Raw genomic sequence first — 23,557 nt, 5'->3', positions numbered from 1 at the left:
ACATTTATTATTTCTTAACATTTAACATTTCTTCCCCCACATCCTTACTGCAAGCAGCCCTAAGTCACTATAGAGTCCCTCTGCATAGCTTGGGCATCTCTGGAAAAAATCAGGCTCTGGGGCTGATCTTGATTTGTCTGCTGGAAAATGACAATTTTATCTGCAGTTTTGTTTTGTTTTGTTTTGTTTTGTTTGCAGTCAGTTCTTGATTATTTTCATGAATAGAGGGAAGCATTTACTTGGGAAATCCAAAATGGCAGCTATTCAGAGTAAACAGGGTACTTTAGCACTTCTGGACCCAAGCTGTCTGGATTTGAATCTGGACTCTATCACTTAATGCTTTGTAACCTAAGCAAGATATTCCATAGTTCCTCCATATTCCTTAGTTTCCTTATACGTAAATTAGGGATAATAAAAGTTATTTCCTGTGGTGGTATTGAGGATTATATAACAAAATTATTGGTCCTTAGTCAGGTGTCCCCACTGTCAGGCTAAGTGGTCAGGGCACTGTCATACTGTAGAAATTTTCACTCTTGTCTCTCTGTCATTCCCTTTGCCGTGTTGTCACCAGGTCGTGTTGGTATTTCTTTCAAAATATAGTTGGTAATTGTATTACCCCTTCTGTTTCTACTTACTTATCTGGGCTTTCTCACTTAAGGTCTGGATTCTGTAAGAGCTTTATTTAGTCTTCTTCATTCCAGTCTCGTCTCTTCTGCCTCTTCCTTCTACACTGGATATTTCTACCTGATTGATTTTTCCAAAATATTATTGTATTATTTTTATGGTTTTATTCCATTGACAAAAGTAGTATATCTAGGTGAGCTCAAAAACTCCAGCAGATAAAATCCTACTGACAAACCCAGAATCCTAGTACACCATATTTTAACCTGCTTACTTAAATAGAAGCTAATCTTTCAGTTAGTTTCTCTGGAATTCTACTCTTTTGTGAGACAAGAGAGACTTGGTCCTATTGATACTATTCTTCTCATGTACCTATGTCCTCTTCCCAGAGTTTTAAGAATTTAGTAATAAAGATGTTCCATTTGTTACTAAATATAATGACTGCCCAGTAGATTTAAGGTAGTGTCCTATAGGGGAGAACATACTATGAGAAAAGGACTAAAGGGTCTGTTTACTCTTTAATGTTTGTTTAGTCCCATCTGCAAATAAACTTCCTAAATATATATTTTTTTAAGATTTATTTACTAGAGAGGGATCCCTGGGTGGCGCAGTGGTTTGGCGCCTGCCTTTGGCCCAGGGCGCGATCCTGGAGACTCGGGATCGAATCCCACGTCGGGCTCCCTGCATGGAGCCTGCTTCTCCCTCTGCCTGTGTCTCTGCCTCTCTCTCTCTCTCTCTGTGACTATCATGAATAAATAAATAAAATCTTTAAAAAAAAAAAAAAGATTTATTTACTAGAGAGCACAAGCAGGAGGAGCAGGCAGGAGGAGAGGGAGAATAAGGGTCCTTACTGAGCAGAGAGCCCAGTGTGGGTCTCTTTTTTTTTTTTTTTTTTAATTTTTATTTATTTATGATAGTCACAGAGAGAGAGAGAGAGAGGCGCAGAGACACAGGCAGAGGGAGAAGCAGGCTCCATGCACCGGGAGCCCGACGTGGGATTCGATCCCAGGTCTCCAGGATCGCGCCCTGGGCCAAAGGCAGGCGCCAAACCGCTGCGCCACCCGGGGATCCCTCAGTGTGGGTCTCGATCCCAGAACTCTGAGATCATGACCTGAGCCAAAGGCAGATGCTTATACAACTGAACCACCCAAGCACACGTCCAAAAATGTTTTTAAAAATCTGTTAAAGGGGCATCCTGTTGCCTGGATGGCTCAGTTGGTTGAGTGTCTGAATCTTGGTTTTGGCTCAGGTTGTGGTTTTAGGGTTATGGGATTGAGCCCCAGGTGGGCTCCTCATTCAGTGGGGAGTCTGCTTAAGATTCTCTCTCCTTCTGCCTCTTCCCCCCCCTTGTGCTCTCGTACTTGTTAATGAATGAATGAATGAATGAATGAATGAATGAATAAATAAATAAAATCTTTTAAAAATCTGTTAAACTGGGATTGAGCCTCGTGTTGGGCTTCCTGCTCAGTGGGGAATCTGCTTCTCCTACTTCCTCTCCCTCTCCCCCAACTTGTTGTCTCTCTCTCTCTCTCTCAAGTGAATAAATCTTTTTAAAAATCTGCAATTGTAGCTGCTTAATTTTTTAAAATAATTTTTTATTTGATTTTGTTTATTTATGAGAGACAGAGACAGAGAGAGAGGCAGAGACATAGGCAGAGGGAGAAGCAGGCTCCATGCAGGGAGCCCTATATGGGACTCGATCCTGGGACCCAGGATCATGCCTTGAGCCAAAGGCAGATGCTCAACTGCTGAGCCACCCACGTGTCCCTGCTTAAAATGTTTTAAACTGCCTTTTCAAATGCATTAGAGTATAAGAGTTTGTTGCCATTTCCTGAGTGAATAAAGGGGTGAGTAACCAGAAAAATAACATTTACCTGCAAGTAGCATTTAGTGCTGAATCAAGACCTCAATTGATGTGATTATATGACCAAATAAATAAATCTTAAAATATACAGGTAATTGTAACAGGGCTTTTAAAGTTTAAGGAAACCTTTATCTTTAAATTTGGCTTTTTAAAAATAAATTCTCCTATAGATGGGATGTTACATTTAACTGTAGAACATAAGCTTTTAGCATTTGGTTAAAAATAAATGAAAAATATAGCCAAATCAGAAATCACAAGCACTTCTTTTTCTTAATGTGCCCTCTAAGATCCTAAACACAATTTTTAAAAATGTTCATGTTGTTTTAAAAACTCCCATAATACAAAAATGTGAAATAGTCCCATTTTTAATAAAAGTGGGATTATGTGATATATTGGCTTTAGCCTGCTTCTTCCTGTAATAGTTTTCCATGCTATCCTTTTAAAATTTTTTCATAGATTGAATTATACAAAACACAATGACTATAGTAAAAAGAAAAAGGTTGATTAACCTCACTATGTTTCAGTTACTTCATCTGCAAAAGTATTTAATACACTGCTTGACACAGTACTCAATAGAAGATTGTTACTTGGAGTCATCAGCTTATAGACATGGTAACTGAACACGTGACAGTGGACAGTGTCACTCAAAGACAGTGTGTGGAGTAAGGAGTGAAGGGAACTAATGACAGAACTCTGATGGGCAGAAGAAAAGGAGACTAAGAAGTTTAGGAGCCAGAGGGATAGGAACAAATCCAGAAGAAAATTGTGGAAGCTGGGACAAAATGGTTTCAGAAAAAGGAGGCGGTCATTATTGTCAGATCAGCAAGGGGCCAGAGGGAGCAGCATGTCAAGATACTGACTGAAGTTTATTAGATGAAACAAGATTGTTGCTGATCTAGGGGAGAGGGAGAGTTTATTCCATGGAGTACTGAGGGCAAGAGCTAGAGTGTGTCAAGAAGATACTGGCAGAGATGGCAACCCAGCTTGAATCTCTAGAAGGTTGAACCTGGCCTGTTTAACCTTACTGGCCTCCCCCCTCCCACTACTTCACCCATCCACACAGTGGTGCAACCCCCAACAGATACTCTTTTTTTTTTTTTTAAATGAGTGGTTTTTTTCTTTTTATTTATTTATTTTTTTAATTTTTATTGATTTATGATAGTCACAGAGAGAGAGAGAGGCAGAGACACAGGCAGAGGGAGAAGCAGGCTCCATGCACCGGGAGCCCGATGCGGGACTTGATCCCGGGTCTCCAGGATCGTGCCCTGGGCCAAAGGCAGGCGCCAAACCGCTGCGCCACCCAGGGATCCCCCCAACAGATACTCTTGTGGGAGTACGTTCTAGCTCTTGCTCATTCTCTTGCTCCGTCTTTCCCACCCATGCTTACTCCCTCACATCTGTTGCTTCTCTTGCTCATTTTTCTCTAGCCCAGCTAAACTACTGGACTGTTGGTAACCTCCTAATATACCAGACTCTCACAGCGGCCTCCAAGCTGAGCTTCTACACCTCTCCACGTAATTTGATAGCTTCTGTCAGATTACTTCTGTCTTTCCTCATCAGACAATACTTGGTGGGTGATAGGGAGCTGGGTCTTTATCTTGGAGTGCCAGCACTTATTAGAGTACTAATTTCAATAGTCATACATGGAGTGATGCATTAGATAGGATAGGACAGTGACAAAAGCAGTTATTACTGTTGGAGTGTATAACAGATGTTAGATTTTGCAAGATGATGATGATGGAGATTTCTTGGGTTTTAGATGTGTTGAATTTGAGGTGACTATAGTATATACAGGTGGGAAATACCTTCATAGGAATTGGCGATTTCTTACCAAAATTCAGACTGTCTTAGAAATTCCTCTTGTTCTGGGACATTCCCTTTTAAATCTGGTTCTTCACAGAAGTAATGGAAGCACTGTGACTTAAATTGTGAGACTTTTTGCTTCTTTACAGAAATAGGTTTATCACTAGGAGAGATTAGCTGCCAAGAAAGGACTAAATGTCAACCTGTAGCATTCACCTTTTTTTTTTTTTTTTTTTTAAGATTTATTTCGGAGAGAGTGTGCACACATGAGGGCGGAAAGGGAAAGAATCACAAGTAGACTCCCCTGATGAGTGCAGAGCCCAAAGCAGGGCTCCGTCTCAAGACCCTTAGATCATGATGTGAGCCAAAATCAAGAGTCAGATGCTTAACTGACTGAGCTACCCAGATGCCCCTGTAGCACTGACTTTTATAAGTCTTGCAAAATAATCATCTTAAAGTCCAGAGTTTGGAATTGTGTGCATGCTTTCGAGACTTTGTTTACAGAATTATATGTGTATCTATTATCAGCATGATAAATGGCAGAGAATAATCTTGTAATGAGACTCATGAAGTAAAAATCAGTTTGCTGCATGATTTTAAGAGCAGTGTTAGGGCAGCCCCGGTGGCCCAGTGGTTTAGCGCTGCCTTCAGCCTGGGTGTGATCCTGGGGACCCGGGATCGAGTCCCACATCGGGCTCCCTGCGTGGAGCCTACTTCTCCCTCTGCCTGTGTCTCTGCCTTTGTGTGTGTGTGTGTGTGTGTGTCTGTCATGAATAAATAAATAAAATCTTAAAAAAAGAGCAATGTTAAAAAAAATCCCCTCTTGTTTTTTGGAAAATTTTATTGTAGTAAAATAAATATAAAAGTTGCCAGTTTAACCATTTGTGAGTATACAGATCATTGGCATTAAGTCCATTCACTTTTGTGCAGCCACCGTCACTCTCCATTTCTGGAGCTTTTTCATCATCCCAAACAATTCTGTACCCATTAAACAATGACTCTCAGTCCTGGCAACTTCTACTTTCTCTCTCTATGAATTTACCTGGTCTAGGTCCCTCACATAAGTGAAATTAAACACTATTTGTCCTTTTGTGTCTGGCTTATTTCACTTGCCATGTTTTCAGAGATCATCTATGTGGTAGCATGTTTTGAAATTGCTTTCCTTTTCAAGGCTGCATAATATTCAGTTGTGTGTATACACCACATTTGCTTTGTCCATTCTTTCATTGATGGACACTTTGGTTGCTTCCATGTTAGGCTGTTGTGAATTATGTTGCTGTGAACATGCATACAAGTATCTGAGTCCTTGCTTTCAGGTGTTTTGGGTATATACATAGGCCTTACTAATTTTTATGGGCACATATCATGAGAGAGTACTCAGACATGCAGGAATAGTTCCTTTATGAAATATTAATCTTGGCCAGTATGTTAACACAAAGTTTTGTAAATTTGTAAGAAACTTTATTTAGTTCAAGTTCTAGAGCAGTCTTGGATAAGTGATACAAAAATGTCTTTGAAAGCTGCATTATAATTTCTTTTCTAAAAATGAGTTCCTTGGTCAAAAGAAAATACATAAACCATTCTATTCCAGCTTGTACCTGGAATAAAACCAACTGCCTAGATTTTCCCCTTGCCTTAAAAATATATGTTACAGCTAATACAGGGCTATTTCTGGCTGTTGATGTTTTAACACAGAGGTCACAATTATGTTGTTGAGTGTATGCTCAAATCACCAAAGAATGCACATGCTTTTGAAATTGTGATATGAGGACCTGTCTAAAAGAGTAACTCATAGGAAAGAATGGAAACATATTGCCATGGAATCCTTCAGTGTGGGGTCTTCTTTCTATTTCACTGGAGCCCAGTAAACCCTTTATCTGTCCTATACAATAAAATCCATCTGAAATAAAAATGACTACCGATTATCTTTGATGCCTTGGAGACTAGTACCTTTCTATCATAGGAATTTGCTCAGTCTGCAGATTTTGCATCTCTAATGAAAATAATTTTTCACTGTACTGGCTGCTAAAATGTAAAATATTAACATATGGTACCTCTCATATATGTTCTTTTTGTAAAGTATTTGGTGATAATGAAGGGATATGAAAGAATAAAAATTCTTCATTTTAATGCAAAAATATTTTGATATTGGAAATCCACCCATCTTCATGGTGTGATTCAGAGATGTTTGTGACTCTTACTAGACTACACACACACACACACACACACACACACACACACACCCCTCTGTGCAAAGCAGGAAATAGTGCCTCTCTGGCCCCAGTGGGCTCAGGCTCATAAATCACCTTTGTGAAAGGAAAAGATGCCCCTCCCACCAGGTGGTTGCTTCCACCCATTAGGACACAAGGTTTTGCTCATCAAGTTTTGTTCCCAATGTCAAGCTGCATTTTCTAGGAGGAAAGGAGTAGGTTGTATTTTCACATTTGCTGGCCTTGTATAGTAACAGCAGTATACAAGGATGAGTAAACTTTTTCCACAAGGGACTAGGTAGTAAAATTTTTTTTAAAGATTTATTTATTTATTTATGATAGAGAGAGAGAGAGAGAGGCAGAGACACAGGAGGAGGGAGAAGCAGGCTGCACGCCGGGAGCCCAATGCGGGACTCCATCCCAGGTCTGCAGGACCGCGCCCTGGGCCAAAGGCAGGCGCTAAACCGCTGAGCCACCCAGGGATCCCCTAGGTAGTAAATATTTTGAGCTTTATGAGCCCTTTGGAAATTGTTACAACTATATAACTGCCATTGAAGTACTAGAGCAGCAAAAAACAATACCTGAATGAATGAGCTTGACTCTGTTTACTGGAATAACAGGAGGCCGTAGTTTGTCCACTCTTGGTATGTGGCAACCCATAGCACCTCCTATAACACTTTATTTCTCTATTAAAACATTACATTCTGTCACCTTGTGTCTTTTTTACACACTTTTTTCTTAATTGACTGTCTTACTTTGTATCTTGCACATAAAGATTTAATTTATTAAAATTTTACTAAGATTACCTATTCCATTATGAAGCTTAGGATACATATTTGGAGGGTTTTTTTTTTAAGGTTTTATTTATTTATTCATGAGGGACACACACAGAGAGAGGGACAGAGACACAGGCAGAGGGAGAAGCGGGCCCCCATGCACGGAGCCCGGTGTGGGACTTGATCTCAGGACTCCAGGGTCACGCCCTAAGCCGAAGGCAGGTGCTAAACCGCTGAGCCACCCAGGGATCCCCTTTATTTGGTTTTCTTTTCTTAAAATGTGAAAAAATATGGAAGAGGATTGTAGACATTATAACGTTAGACAAATATTTCAGATAAAAATACAAATCCAGGGGCATCTGGGTGGCTCAGTCATTTAAGCTTCCAACTCTTGGTTTTTGCTCAGGTCATGATCTCGCGGTTGTAAGACCAAGCCCTGCATTGGATCTATGCTCAATGCAAAGTCAGCGTCAAATTCCTTCTCCTTCTGCCCCTCCCTACTCTTGCACATGCATGCACGCGCTCTCTCTCATATAAATAATTTGTAAAAAAAATACAAATTAAATCCTCTTTCAATATGCTCTACCTTAAAGGGAAAGACTGTAGCATTTCTAAGGCCTGGTAAATAAGTCATTCTGCATATCATATTTAAAGCCAAAAATCTTACATAGCAAAAAATGTGTTCAGTCTTCTTGGTGTTTTGTGATTTTAGAATTGCATATGAGAAAATGCTAGCAATCTGTATAGCCAGGGCTTGTGGGCAAATGTGTAAGGCAGTGGTTCTCAAAGTGTGACCCTTGAATCCCTTCTCAGACCCTTTCAGGGGGCCTCTGAGGTCAAACTGCATAATGCCATTAAAGTTATTTGTCTTTTTCGTTTTGACTTTTTTTTCTTATGGTGAAAAGTGGTGATGAGTAAAACCACTGCTGGGCTGTAACAGGAATCAAGGCAGTGGCATCAAACTATTCTAGTAATAACTATATTCTTCACCTCCATGCATATACCGTTAAAAAATAAAACCAGTTTCACTTAGGGTGAAGCAGTGAAAATTACTTTTAATGAATCTCAGCCCTTGAGAACACCTTTTATTTTTTTTTTAAGATTATTTATTTATTCATGAGAGACACAGAGAGAGAGAGGTAGAAGACACAGGGAGAGGGAGAAGCAGGCTCCATGCAGGGAGCCTGACGTGGGACTCGATCCCGGGTCTCCAGGATCAGGCCCTGGGCTGAAGGCAGTGCTGAACTGCTGAGCCACCCGGGCTCCCACTTTTTAAAGATTTTATTTATTTATTCATGAGAGGCAGAGACATAGGCAGAGGGAGAGGCAGGCTCTTTGTGCTGAGCCTGATGCAGGACTTAATCCCAGGACTCCAGGACTACAACCTGAGCCAAAGGCAGGCACTCAACCACTGAGCCACCCAGGTGCCCAAGAACACATTTTTATTTTTTTTTTATTTTTTAATTTTTTTTAGAACACATTTTTAGATAATGAAATGGAAAATTCTGATTAAGCACTTCTGTATACTAAAGTACCATTGGTTTTCTTGAAAAAACACTTGTACAGTCATGTGAGATGCTAGCTGATGAACTGGCCACTTTTTTCTTGGAACATTTATTTTTACTTAAAGAATGACTAGTGGACAACTAGAGTTATTTACACCTTGACAGTTTCTCCAAAATGAATAAAGTGATCCTGTCACTTAAAAAACAAAACAAAACAAGGGCCTCCGGGTGGCTCAGTCAGTTGAGTGTCTGCCTTTGGTAGAGGTCATGATCCCAGGGTCCTAAAGTCAAGCTCGCATTGGGCTCCCTGCTCATTGGTTAGTCAGCTTCTCCCTCTGTCTCAGCCCCTCTTCCTCCACTTGTGCTCTGTCTCTTGTTTTCTCTCTCAAATAAATGCATAAAAGTCTTTTTAAAAAAAAGATAATCTCGCCAGTGATAAAATTTGACTTTTTAGTGAGAATTTAAATTTTGGAAATTTTATATCTGTTATCATTAGCCTCAGGAATGATATTAACAAATGTGGTTTTTCAGATATTGTATAATAAAATGTGACGTGTGGAAAAGCTACATAACCTTTTTTTTTAAGACTTTATTTATTCATGAGAGACACAAAGAGAGGCAGAGACACAGGCAGAGGGAGAAGCAGGCCTCCTGCAAGGAACCAGATGTGGGACTTGATTCTGGACTCCAGGATCACACCCTCCTGAGTCGGAGGCAGATGCTCAACCACTGAGCCATTCAGGCATCCCAAAAGCTACATAACTTAATGAATGCTTGTTTTCCAGATGGCCATTGTGTGATGTTACAAAATCATCCGTGGGTAAAGGATCCATTCAAAGTAGAGCATAATCCATTGGATTTTAAAATAATAACAAAATTCACTGATATGGTATCATATTTCACATTGAAACTAACCTTTAAGAAATTACCACTTGTTGATGTATAGTATCTATCAAAGAAGAGTATCCTCAGTTATCTAAAAATGTTACTACAGTACTCCTTTTCTAATTGCCCATCTGTTTAAGGCCAGATTTCATTCTCCATAGCATTCAACTAAAGTAACATATGGCAACCCACTGAATGCAGAAGCAAGTATGAGAATCTGGTTATATCTTCCTTTTAAGCCAGACATTTAAAGAGTTGTGTAGAAATGTAAGAGGATGCCCCTTGTCTCTCCAAATTGTATTGAAGAACAGTTCTTTTCCTTTAATAAAAAATGTATGCTTAGGGTGCTTGGGTGGTACAGTTGGTTAAGCATTGGCCTCTTGGTTTTGGCTGAAGTCATGATCTCAGGCTCTTGAGATCAAGCCCTGCATCAGACTCCGAGCTCAATATCAACCAAGCACAGAGTTTGCGTGAGACACTCTCCCTCTCTACCCCTATCCCTCTGCTCTTTCTTTCTCTCTCTAAAGTAAACAAATAAATCTTAAAAAGAATTATGCTCACTAGGCACTTGGGTGGCTTAGTCCGTTAAGTGTCTGCCTTTGGCTCAGGTCATCATCCCTGGTTCCTAGGATTGAGCCCAGGTGGAGCTCCCTCCTCAGCGGGGAGCCTGTTTCTCCCTTTGCAACTCCTGCTGGTGCTCTTTAGCTGTGACTCTCTCTCTCTCAAATAATAAAACCTTTTCAAATAAATAATAATAAAATTATACTAGTATGCAATATTTTTATTATATTTAAATGAGTTAGTAAATGTTTTTAATTTTTGTTTTAATTTAGTTCTAATAGTTACTACCCACGGGAACAAAAGTGTTAAGGGGTCTTCATTTCAAGTGTGTAAATAATTTCAAGATGATAACGTTTGCAAAGTGCTAGTCTAGGGCACTGTCTGTGCCAGGTTGGAATATTAGTTGCTTGGTTTGTTGGATGAACAAGAATGCTTTCATTGTATAGCTGGAAGGCTGACACATAGAACACATTATAGGACAGTACTCTCTGTGTCTCAGTTTGGCATGATTTTTAGCAGGATATGTGTTATAATAAGCACTTGCTGGTAAAGCAGCTAGAAATATTTGACTGTAGAGCAATTACTAAATAAAATCTAGTGTGGCTCTAAAAATCTTAGGGTGCAGAATATAATCTTACTGTATATGAGACAACTTTCTGGTAGCTTTTTGTCATTGTCTATTATGACTTGGGGGGAATGTAATGAAAGAACTAGAGCTTTTCATAGTGACCATATAAAATATCTCAACAGCAAACCTGTACTAATACATCACTTGGCAAAGTCTCCCAAGTCTGTCTGCAATACATTTGGCTAACCTGATTTTGGCATGTCTTTTTTTTTTTTTTTTTTTTGATTTTGGCATGTCTAAAATGCATGTATTTCGTTTCTTTTTGCATTTCAATAGGAATTCTTTTGTTTGAGCGTAGAGTATGTTCCTGTCTTTAATGTGCATTCAGTCTCTGGAAAAAGCACCTCACTAGGAGGTCTTGAGAGATGCCACATTTCTGCTGATGGCTTTGGGAGAGTCTGAAGTGTGGAGGCTATGAAATAGATAAGATTGCAGGGCTTTGATTTCCTAGAATTGTCCAGACTACCTACCCTTTTTCCTTGGAATCCTTTTCCCTCCTTGCATACCCTACTCTGGTTGTACCCCCTAAACCCAGACCCCAACTCCTGTATGTAACGTTCTAGAATCTCTGCGTACTTCTGAAGTGCTGATGAATCTTTCTTCACCACTTTTTGTGGACAAAAAGAAGAGAGAGGTATGGATGAGGCCCTCTTCTCCCCATCATTATCAGCAGTGGAAACCCCTTTATTAATCAGTCTGTTTGACAAAGGAACAAAAGAGCTGTAGGTTAGACTCTGGGCTGGCCAGTTTTTTTAGAAAGTGACTGAAGAGGAATTTTCTTTGGGTTGATTAAACCAACCAGTTATGGAATTAGTAAGTCATGGGTATTAAAGGCACAGCATAAGGAATATAAGCAATGATATTATAATAGTTGTAGGTACCAGTTGTATGGTAGCTTGTGTTGAACTTAGCATAGTGTATATATTTGGTGAATCTCACTATGTTATACACCTGAAACTTTTAATGTAACATTGTATGTCAACTATCCTCAAATTTTAAAAAAGTAAATACCGGTCTTTAGTGCCTGGAAACAGTGCTAATATACCTATAACATGCCAGTGATCAGCCAAACGTAAGAGGTAATACTTAATTTTTTTTGAGGAAACACAAAATGAATACCTAGAATCTTGAAAATAAAAATTACTTGGACCTTCAAGTTTATCTAGGCAAAAAGAGGATTTTATAGAGACGAGAAAAATGTAAAGGCTTAACCAGGGAAGAGCAAACGGCTAGTTATAGTATAATTAAAGATAGAAACTAGAGCTTCCTGACTCCTCTAAAGTTTGTAATCAGATGGTCAAGTCAATTTGAGAGACTCTGGAGTAAGGCTGCCTATATTCAGAACTGCACCTGACTCCTCACCTTGGAATGGTGATAATCACACAGGCCCACAATTCCCAAATCCCAAATTCTGAAAACCCAGAGTTTTTCTGTAATTCATTTGGAAGCAAAACCTGACCTAAGTTGATACGAAGCAGTTTCTAATCTTTATCTTCTTTAGTGCAGTTATCCATGTTTCACTACAGAAACATTAATATTTGATTGAAGGGTACTACACTAGACCTCATTGAGGGTGTTTCCGTATAAGATCCAAAAAATTCTGAATTCTGCAACACCTCTTTCCACAGATATTGTTTTGGGTAAGGGGTTGTGGACATGTAGGACCTAACCTTATAGAATGGCTGTGAGAATTAAGCGCTCAGTAAAATGTCAGATGTGACAGTTTTTTGCCTCAATGGAAATGTTCTTTATCTGGCCATTTAGTACAGTAGCCACCAGCTATTGGACACTTAAAAGTTGACTAGTATAACCAATGAAACAAAATCTTAATTAAATTTAAAAATTTAATTGTAGTTAGTAGCCATTTTAGGGCTAGTGGCTGCTATATTGAACAGTGCAGTTTGATATTTACGTTGATGTTCCATTCAGTCTTTACTTCTGCTGTTTTTGTAATTATATTTTTGTATAAAATACAAGATGACCCAGCAGACTGTTGGCTAAGACAACTGGTGTGAGGGGGAGAACTTGTGTTTCCGACCACATCCTAGGCTTATCATCAGCAAGTGTCTTCTGTCCTTAGGGCTTTTTAAAGACTTAGTATTAATAGTAAAGTGTTACCTATTTCTACTTAAACTTGGCACAAGTGACCGCTAATGAAATAAACTTAAGTGATTCATAAAACAATACATCTCTGCAAAGAAGTCCCTACACTTAAGAGAATGTAAGAGGCAGAAAGTTTTCTGGTAAATGTGGAAAAAGAAAAACTTCGTAGTCAAGTTGTTTTAGAATATCAGAATGTTTTAACATGTTCAGTGTCAGTGACAAAATGTGCTAGCATGTTCACATTTCATAAGCAGATGTTTTCCAAAAATGATTTCTGTACATGTTTGAAATGTAATATGTATAATACCAGTGTTTTTGATAGGCTCTAGGCCTGACAGGGGTTGTTAGAGCACATCTGCCAGAACAGAAGATGCAATGCTTCCTCATGTTTTTCACACAAGATTTGACTCTTCAGTGTCAGGACATGGACATTATCTTTACCTGTGGGACTCCATAGTTTGCCTTTGAAAAAAGTGCAACAGAAATGTAGGCACAGGTGTCCATTTGTTTCTGTTGAGGTTAGAAAGAACAGTCTACTCTCCTAATTTAGAAAGTCAAGTTAAGAGAAAAAGTGTGAAGCATTGGGAGATCCTGCTGTTGTTAATACCTCTGAAATGAGAATTTTATTTTTTTTTAATTTTTATTTATCTATGATAGTCACACAGAGAAAGAGAGAGAGAGAGAGAGGCAGAGACATAGGCAGAGGGAGAAGCAGGTTCCATGCACCGGGAGCCCGATGTGGGACTCGATCCCGGGTCTCCAGGATCGCGCCCTGGGCCAAAGGCAGGTGCCAAACCGCTGCGCCACCCAGGGATCCCTGAAATGAGAATTTTAGACAGTGTGTATGCTAAAAGTTATGTCCATTGAACCTAGAAGATTTCTCTCGAAGAAAAGAAAAAAAAAGAATGCCTTCTCTATTGTCAGGTTTTCCATGTCTTAATTTTATACCAAAAGGTAAGGCGATAGAAAATAATAGTTTCTGGTATGTAGAAAGAGTAAGTTATAGAAGAATATGTATGTGTCGTTTTTATGGTATTTTTACATTTTGCATACACCATTTATATGGAAGGGTACACACACCAAATTGTAAGCAAATGTCTCCTCCTAGGGAATGGGAGTGCAGAGAAGGGGGAGAGAGGCACTTATACTTTTGTTTATTACCTATTATTTGGGTTTTTACAATGAACATGGATTACTTTTGTAATTTTTAAAATGATTTTTATTTATTTGAGACAAGAGTGTGAACAGGAGGAAGAGTACAGAGGGACAAGCCGACTCTGTGCTCAGTACAGAGCCCGACATGGGGCTTGAGCTCATGACTGAGATTATGACCACTGAAATCAAGAGTCGGACACTAAATTGACTGAGCCACTCAGGTGCCCCAATTTTTTAATTTTTTAAAAAGAATATTGATACTGTTTTAAAAATACAAATTGGCTAACATTATTTTTAATCGTATTCTGTATAATAAATCCTTCATGTTAAAAAGCTTTTTGTAAAATTTCTATGACAGTAGTTTGAGTTGAAAAATCTATAACAATAAAAAGAAAATCTATGACATTTCAAATAATGTCCATGAAATAATTTATAATTTCCAATTATGTGATACTTGGTACAGTTTGCAATGTAATAAGTTTTTTAAGTTTTGTTATAAAATACCATGGATATATCAAGAGTGAGCTTTTCTCCAGATTTTCATGTATAAATTAGAAAAATAAAACTATTCAGTCCAGAAGAAACCACTTTCTGAAATTATGTGTTTAGTTCTATAGTGGGTAACACGCTTAGGCTGATGGTAGCCCTGGTCAGCCTCTTTAGAAGGTATTTTGCACATGGTCAAATCCTTGCCTTGAAAAAGACTGAAGAAAATCAGTGACTACAAGATGGTCAGCCACAGAGACCAGAGCACAATCCAGAGGATCCATGGAAGACCAAGAGCTGGTTTTAATTAACAGTTCAACCTCAGACGTCTAGAAGTCTTCAATGATGAGTCTCTGGAGAGTCTCCACAGATTTGAGAGATGTAGCAAAAGGAATAAACAATAATATGAAATCTTAAGATACCGATTTGGGAAGTTTAGGCTCTAATCTACCTTTTACATAATGACAATATGCTTCAGAATACAAAGGGTACAAAAAAGCCAAGCCATCCAATCCAAGTAAAACACTAACAAAAGAAAAATTCCTTTAAAAAGGAAAAAAGAAAATCTGCCTTTATTTTTATAGACTCCAAGTCTGGAAAAAATTTGATATTCTTTTAAAAATGCCTGCTAGCCTTTAATCATGTGAAAAGCTGCTTACATTCACTTTTAATCAATTTTAAATTTTAATTACACCAGAAAATTAATGCAAATGAAAGCCATATTAAGATACCAATTTTCATGTTTCAGATTGGTAAAAATTCCAAAATTAAAAGAGTCACTTTTGGCAAGGCTTTGGAAAGTGGAACTCTATGTAATCTGCTGCTGGTGAGAATGCAAAATGATATAAGGTCTCTAGAAGGCAGTTTGGCAACATCTATCAAATTACATGTACATTTCCTCTGGGATCCAGCAGTTTCATTTTTAAGACCTTTCTTTTGTTCTACACAGACGGGTCATTTCATGTGTGCATTGCAGGTATAATTTACACAGCTCTTTATTGCAGAAGTATGGGTAACAGAATTTTTGGGACAACCACAATATCCACATCAAAAGGGGATTTGTTTTAAAAAAATCTTTTTAGTGTATCTGTAATAGAATTAGATGAATAGAATACTGTATAGATGCTTAAAGAAAATTTTAAAAATCTGCACATATTGATATATAGGAAGATCTCTAGGCTATATTGTAAAAAGAGCTTGAGAGGAATGCATAGTCTCATCTTTTGTGTAAGAAATGTTGAGAAATAGGGATCCCTGGGTGGCGCAGCGGTTTGGCGCCTGCCTTTGGGCCAGGGCGTGATCCTGGAGACCCGGGATCAAATCCCACATCGGGCTCCCGGTGCATGGAGCCTGCTTCTCCCTCTGCCTGTGTCTCTGCCTCTCTCTCTCTCTCTCTCTGTGACTATCATAAAATAAATAAAAATTTTAAAAAAGTTGAGAAATAATATGTATTTGTTATATATTCTAGAAGACCCTATAAGAAACTAATAAAAATAGTTAACTAAAGAGGACCAGGCAGGGGGTGCCTGTGGATGGATGGCTGCTCAGTTGGCTATCTCTCTCAAATAAATAAAATATTTTTAAAAAACCGATAAAGAGGACCTGGGGAAAACTAAGTGGGAGTGAGACTTTCTGGTGTGTACCTTTTAATATACATAGTTTTAATTTTTGTACTATATGAATAGATTAGGTTTTCCAAAAAAAATTTTTTTTTAATTTTAAGAAAATGTACCTTCTCAACAGAGGTCATGTGTTTTCAGAATAATAAGAAGAGATATGTACAAAAAACATAATGTCAAAGCAAGAAACATAATTCTAAAATAAAGAGAAATTGATTGAATTGGTTTTCCTAATATATGAAATGTCTTGTGGTAGTTAAGCCCTGTCTGCGTCATCTGGTTGTCGGTCTGAAAGAGAACACGTTGGCCAACCATAACTATATTGCTTAACACAGGCTAGCAGAGAGGCTAGGGTGGTTGTCCTGTCTCCTGCATTACCATTCCCTTTGCTGACTGAAATTTTGTTGTTGTGCCCAAGATTGCAAATCCGAGAAACCACCAAGGAGCCGACGCCGATGCAAACACACGAGGGTTTATTTACAAGCTCGAGCTAGGGTCCAAGTATACCCGACACAGCGGAGCAGGGACTTGGACCCCGAGACTAAGAGGAGACTAAGAGGCGTAGCAGCTTTATAGGGAGGGGCCAGTGGCCAATGGGATATGCAGAAAGTTACACAGTCATGTCGGTTCACACGCAGGTGGCCAATTGAATTACATCTTACCCTATAGTATCCATTTGAGCTGGCCTATTACTTTGGTCAGAATTGGCACGCAAAAGCAGGTTACATTGTTATGAGCCGATTTCCTATTAGGGTGTGCCCAGCGACTTGACTAGGGTGGGGCATCGCCTTAGCAATAAGCAGGTTATGTGGGGGTCATACAGGAGGTGGCAGGTGTAGCACAAAATGGAATCAGTCCTGCTCTGCTTGTCCAGGGGTAGGGGATTTTTGTTAAATTTCCTGGGTCCCACATTGTGAAGGGTTGGTTGCCTACTGTGGGGTGCTGTAGTTCAGAACTCATGACCCAGAACAGATGTTCCTGTATTCATCTGCCCCTCACACTGCTAACTGACCAATTTTCCTGTTACTGTGAAAAAAGGTGTTTTTTTTTTTAACTTTTTATTGTGGAAGTTTTCAAAATACACAAAAGTAGAGAGAAAAGAATTGATTCTTGAATAACATGGGTTTGAACTGAATAGGTCCACTTATACATAGATTTTTTTTTTTTGGTACATACATTACAGGACTATAAATGTATTTTCCTTATGGTTTCTTAACATTTCCTTTTCTCTAGCTTTATTAAAAGAATGTAATATGTAGTTTAACATACCAAGTATATTAGCCCACTGTTGATGTTATTGGTGAGGCTTTTGGTCAACAGTAGTTTATTAAGAGTTAAGTATCTGGGGAATCAAAAGTTGCACATGTATTTTTGACCGTGAAGGGGGTTAGCATCCCTGACCCCTATGTTGTTGAAGGGTAAGCTTTTATAATGAATTCCCATGAACCTATCCTTCTAGCTTCAATAATTAAAAATAATTTTGCCTTTAAAAAATCTATCCCTCTTACCTTTTTTTCTTCTGGGACATTTAAAAAAAGATTTTATTTATTTGCGAGAGTGAGAGCCAGCAGAGAAGAAGGAAGATGCTTAACTGACTGAGCCACCTGGGCGCCCCTTCCTGGGACATTTTTTAAAGATTTTATTTATTCATTCATGAGAGACACGGGGAGAGGGAGAAGCAGGCTCCCCATGGGGAGCTTGAATGCAGGATTCGATCCCAGGACCCCTGGATCACATCCTGAGCCAAAGACAGACACTCAGCCACTGAGCCACCCAGGCATCCCCTTTCCTGGGATGTTTTAAAGCAAACCTTAAATCCTGTCATTTTACCCAGAGTTCATTCAGTATATGCCTCTAATAACTAAAGATCCAAAAAAATGACACTACAGATCACAATATCTTATGAAATTTCACAGTGTGTCCTATTTTTTAGAAAGATTAAAGGAAACTTCTCTGTATTCACTAGTCTTTCCCTCCTCATTGGGATTATTTCCAGTCAGCATACACAAACGGTTGAGTATTTCCTATCTTAAAAAAATTTCAGGCCTGGGTGGCATAGTCAGCTGAGCATCTACTCTAGGTTTTGATTCAGGTGGTGATCTCAGGGTCATGGGATTGAGCCCTGCATGGGGCTCCACACTTAGTGTGGAGTCTGCTTAAAACTCTTTCTTCCTTCTTCTATCCCTCCCGCCCCCTGCACGTGCATGTGCTCTTGCTCTGTCTCTCTCTAAAATAAGTAAATCTTTAAAACAAAATTTTTTTTCAGGCCTCCCTTATCCTTATGTTCCCTCCCACTACTGTTCCCTTCCTTGTGCCTTTCAAAAAGATTTCTGTTTCCATTCACCTAATTCTAACTTCTCAGCCAGTTCCAACCTGACCCCCATCACTGCCATGCCTAAGTGTTCTTGCTAAGGTAACAGGTGACTTACTAAAGAAATCCAAAGGACACTTCAGTTTTTATCTTACTGTCTCTGTAGCCTTCAGCACAGGTGACCTCTCCCTCCTAATATTAACAGTAGTTCTCATGTTCAGCTTATTATAGGAATTACCTTATTTGATTCTTTATTAGCTATTTAAGGTAGGTGTTGTCATTCCCATTTTGTAGGTGAAGAAGCTGCCCTTAGAGAGGTTGAGTAACTTCTGGTAAGCGGTAGAGCAAGGGTTTAATTTCAGGCACCATCTAATCCTGCTGCCTCTGTAAAACACTCTGGTCACTTACCATGCTATCCTGGGTTTTCTTTGCCTTTCATTTTGGGGTGTGTGTCTATGTGTTTTTGCAGCTTCTCCTTCTTCCTGACCTTTAAATTTTAGAAGTTTCTCAGGCCTTTCTCCTGGGTCCTCTTCTCACTGCTGCTAGGCAGTCTCACGCACACCTAGGGTTTCAGTTACCGTGTTGAAAGTGATGAGCTCCCAATATATATCTTTGGCTTAGAGCTGCTTCTGAGCTGTAGATCCACATATCCACCTGTCTCCTTAACAATCCAAAACCCAACATACAAGGAATCTGCTTCCATATGTTGCATTTTTTGCTTAATGGTATAGCCATCCACCAGCTGCTCACCAGAAAAGTGGGAATGCTCTCTTAGCTCCCATAAACAATCACCACGTCCATTATTGTGTCTTGTATCTCGCACGTTCATCTGTTCCCCAAAGGAAAGCTCACCCTTTCTGCCCAGATCTTCGATAGGATCCACCTATTATATATTATCAGAGGACCCTCTACTTGTCTGTCTGTCTCCCCTTTATAATATTTTCTATGATTATATTCACTGACTTATGTTAACTTTTTGTTTTCATTCCTTTAGAAAGAATGGAGTTTAATTTTTTTATTCTTTTAGAACATTCAGTGAGGGACCAAGACATTCTTCTTTGTTATTGTATCCCCAGTCACTAGCAGAGTGCCTGACACAGAGGCATCGTTAAATATTTGTTAAAAAATAAAGAGGAATTTGTTTTAGGAAAATCCCTAACAAGAATTAGTGTAAAGCGTTAACTCCTAGAGACAAACTTAGACACAGACTTCTGTTAGTCAAGCTGTAAAAGGGAGCTAAAGAATTGCCAGTAGTATTTAGAGAAGTGGGGTGTTTGGGGATGTAGCAGTTGCAGGACTTGTCATTATGTGTGTAAAGTAAGAGAAGGGGTGTTAAGGATGCAGCAGATTCTTAGCTTTGAACTGAGGGAAGCATGATTCCATTCCCTCAAGTATGATGGGAAAAACACCTTAATTTTGGACCTTGTTGTCTTGGAAGAAGTAGGTGTAAGACACCCAGATGGAGAGAACCAGTGGGCAATTATAAAAATGGAAATGGAATTCAGGAGAGACACAGGCTTCACCTCATCACTGAGGAAAAGCAGTAAAATATTATTGACAGTTCAAATGTAAACTGGTAACAGTTTAATCACTGACACTTTTTGTCTTTGGCACAGTGATGGTAGATATTTTGGTGGTACTTAAATTTGGAGTGGATGCTGTAAGCATATGTGGTATACAGAGGTGGGATTTTTGCATTGATATCATTTAACATCCTGAGAGTGTTAACTAATAATGGCTGTGAACCTACACATGTATTCTTTATATTAAACTAGCAGATCTCATTTTAATTATGCTGTTTTGTTTTTGCTAATTTATATCCCCCCCCCTTTTTTTTTTTAACTTAAATGAAACTTTGTGGGGTAGAACTCCACCAAACTGTCAACTCCGGGAGGACTTGTGCTATGTGATTTAACTTTATCCCCCCTCTTATTTCTCTAGGGCATATTCCCTGGTGGATTCCAGTCAAGTGTCTACATTTCTGATTTCCATTCTACTTATAGTCTATGGTAGTTTCAGGTAAGTTGCTCTCAATATGGGATGGATTTCAATTGCTCTGAAAGTGTGAAAACTTACTGCTCTGTGAAGAGAAACATGACTAATAAGAATTGAGTTAGAAAAAGAAAAGAATTGAGTTAGAGTGGGATAATTCTGATATTTATTCTTTGGTTGGCTGCTGTTAAAACACTTCATTTTAGTGCAAACATGTAAAAATTGTTTAAAGATTAAAATTTTAAATTGCTTTAATTCTGGCTCTGAAAATAATGACTCACATTAAGTGTACTCATTGAAAAGGTCAAGAAGAGAATCCTTGACAGTGATTCTATAGTCTCAAAGGGGACAAAGAATGTTTTTCTTAATACAGAGGTATTGACATAGGTTGAGCCATATGCAGTTACTGATGGTCTGCTCTTTTGACTTACAGAAATGATTTCATATGGTTCACCTACTATTACTAGGATTGTGCCCAAGATCATTTACCAAGTTATTCTCTCTACTGACCTTGGCAATGCCGAGATCAGATCCTCTTGAAATCCCTGTCCTACCAAGGTAGCCATAGGAATAGAATACAAAGGAAAATCCAGAAGCTAGATACTTGGCTTCTTCTTTTCACTCCTTACTTGAAAGAGAGGAACTTCAGTGGTTGCATAATTTTTTAAAAGTTTATTCATGTTGTAGTGTGTGTCAGTATTTCATTCCTTTTTATTGTCCAATATCTTGTTTATCCGTGCATCAATTGATAGACATTTAGGTTGTTTCCACATTTGGGCTGCTGTGAACATTCATGTACAAGTTTGTGTGGAGACATAAGTTTTCATTTCTCTTAGATATATACCTAGGACTGAAATTGCTGGTCATATGGCAATTCTGTCTTTAACATTTTAAGAAACCGTCACTGTTTTTCAAAGCAGCTGCTTCATTTTACATTCCTACTGTCAATGTATGAGGGTTCCAATTTCTGGTATTATCTGTCTTTTGATTATAGATACTGTATTCTGCTGTTTTGGTGGATACGAAGTGGTATCTCAGTGTGGTTTTGATTTGCATTTCCTTAGTGACTAATGATGTTGATCAGCATCTTTTCATGTACTTATTTACCATATGTGTGTCATCTTTAGTGAAATGTCTGTTCAGAGCTTTTGCTCATTTTAAAATTATATTACCTTCTTATTGTTCTGAGAGTTCTTTATATATTATGGGTACACATCCTTTATCAGATAAATGCTTTCAAAGAGTTTCTCTTAGTCTGTGGGTTTGTCTTTCACTTTCTGTTTGGTTACAATATTTATTTAAAAAAAAAAACTATATTTATTTTTTCCTAATAGATTGAGATAAAATGTCACTCTCTAGCAAAAATCTCTGGCATAAAAGTCTTATATTGTCTGTTAGTATAATCTTTCCAGTTCTCTTAGGTGGGAGGATTTTTGATTACCAATTTTATTTCTTCTTCTAAGTCTACTTGGATTTTCTATTTTTTCTTGAGTCAGTTTTGATAATTTGTGTCTTTCTAGGATTTGTGCATCTTTTCTAAATGATCTCATTTGTTGGCATCAGTTTGTTCAAATTGTCGATGTATAACTCATTTAATTTTTATTGATCGGTAGTGGTGTGTTCCCTCTTTAATTTTTTATTGTCATTTGTATCTTCTTATTTTTCCCTTGGTCAGTCTAGCTAAGGGCTTATTAATTTTGTTGATCTTTTCAAAGAACAACTTTTGGCTTCATTAATTTTTCTTTATTTTTTCTATTTTCTGTTTTCATTGATCTCCACTCTGATTTTTATTATTCCTTTCCCTTTGCTTACTTTGGGTTTAGTTTGTGCTTCTTTTCATAGTTCCTTAAAGTGAAAGCTGGAGTTAATTGATTTGAAACCTTTCTTCTTTTTTAACACAGGCAACTAAAGCTGCAGATTTCTCTCTAAGCATTGCTTCAGTTGCATCCCAAAAATTACATTTTCATTTCATTGAATTTAAGATATTTTCTAACTTCCCTGGTGATTTTTTTCTTTGACTCAGGGGTTCATTTTAAGTGTGTTGCTTACTTTCCTACTATTTGGTGATATTTTTAAATTTTCCCTGTTGAAAGGAATTTTAAAAACCTAATTCAATTCCTTTGTGGTTAGAGCCATAGTTTTTATGATTTCAGCCCTTTTAGATTTATTGAGACTTGTTTTATGGCCCAGCATATGATCTGTCCTGAAGAATGTTCCATGTGTGCAATTAGAAAAATCAGTCTTCAACAGAGGGTTGAGAGGAGAAAGTGACATAATCTGGTTTGTGTTTTGGAAAAATTGTTCTGAGTTCTATATGAGAAATAGCTTGTTGAGTAAGAAGAAAGTGTGAAACAAGGGAAGTGGAGAGTGTTCTCCTACACGCAAGAAATGATGATAGCTTTAATTATGCTAATGGTGGAGTGAAATGTCAGTGGATTTAGGACAAGATTGCTGATAAAATGGATAGTGTGTGTGAGAGAGAGGAGTCAAGGAAGAATCCAAGGTTTATGGCCTAAACAACTGAATCCAGTGATGATGCCATTTCTGAGATGGAAAGCTCCATAAAGAAGCAGACTTTTCATGGAAACATGATATACAAAGCAGATACAGTTTGTCAAGAGACTGCTATTGGTTCTCTTTCTCTCCCTGCTGTTTAATTTGGGACAAGAAACTTAACCTTTGTAGACCCCTGTCTGGTAAATTGTTACTTGATTATGAGTATTACTATGATTTATGATAGTAGTGTCATTTATTCTGACTTGTTACGCACTCTCTCTCTCTCTAAGCTTTCCAGAGAGAGTTGTAAGTATATTTTAGTAGTGCTTAAGCAAATATATTTTTACAACAAAGTTTCACATCTTTTTCTTTCTCAGTATTTAGTAAACAAGCAATCCTGCATTTACTGCTTGTTACATTTCAAATATTGGCAGTTTTATGTAGTTCAACCTGATGGATTCTTTTTACTCATCGACCTAAGATCATATAGGGGTTTTTATTTATGCCTCTTCTCAGAAATATCTCTTTGGGTTTTGTTTTTG

At 38.2% G+C, this 23,557-nt stretch overlaps 1 protein-coding gene across 2 annotated transcripts in view; it reads left to right on the top strand.

Moving 5' to 3' along the window:
* The window catches only part of SPPL3 (signal peptide peptidase like 3), a 139,987-nt gene that overhangs the window by 76,989 nt on the left and 39,441 nt on the right, over nt 1-23,557 (top strand). For both annotated transcript variants that reach the window (XM_038575335.1, XM_038575337.1), the window contains one exon: nt 20,469-20,546. In XM_038575335.1, the coding sequence (XP_038431263.1) occupies nt 20,469-20,546 (78 nt within the window). The remainder of the gene's footprint in view (nt 1-20,468; nt 20,547-23,557) is intronic.

Source organism: Canis lupus, chromosome 26 (assembly GCF_011100685.1).
Source record: "Canis lupus familiaris isolate Mischka breed German Shepherd chromosome 26, alternate assembly UU_Cfam_GSD_1.0, whole genome shotgun sequence".
In the NCBI taxonomy this organism is placed as follows: domain Eukaryota; kingdom Metazoa; phylum Chordata; class Mammalia; order Carnivora; family Canidae; genus Canis; species Canis lupus.
Note: the sequence above shows the minus strand (reverse complement) of the source record. Positions and strands in the feature narration are given on the sequence as shown.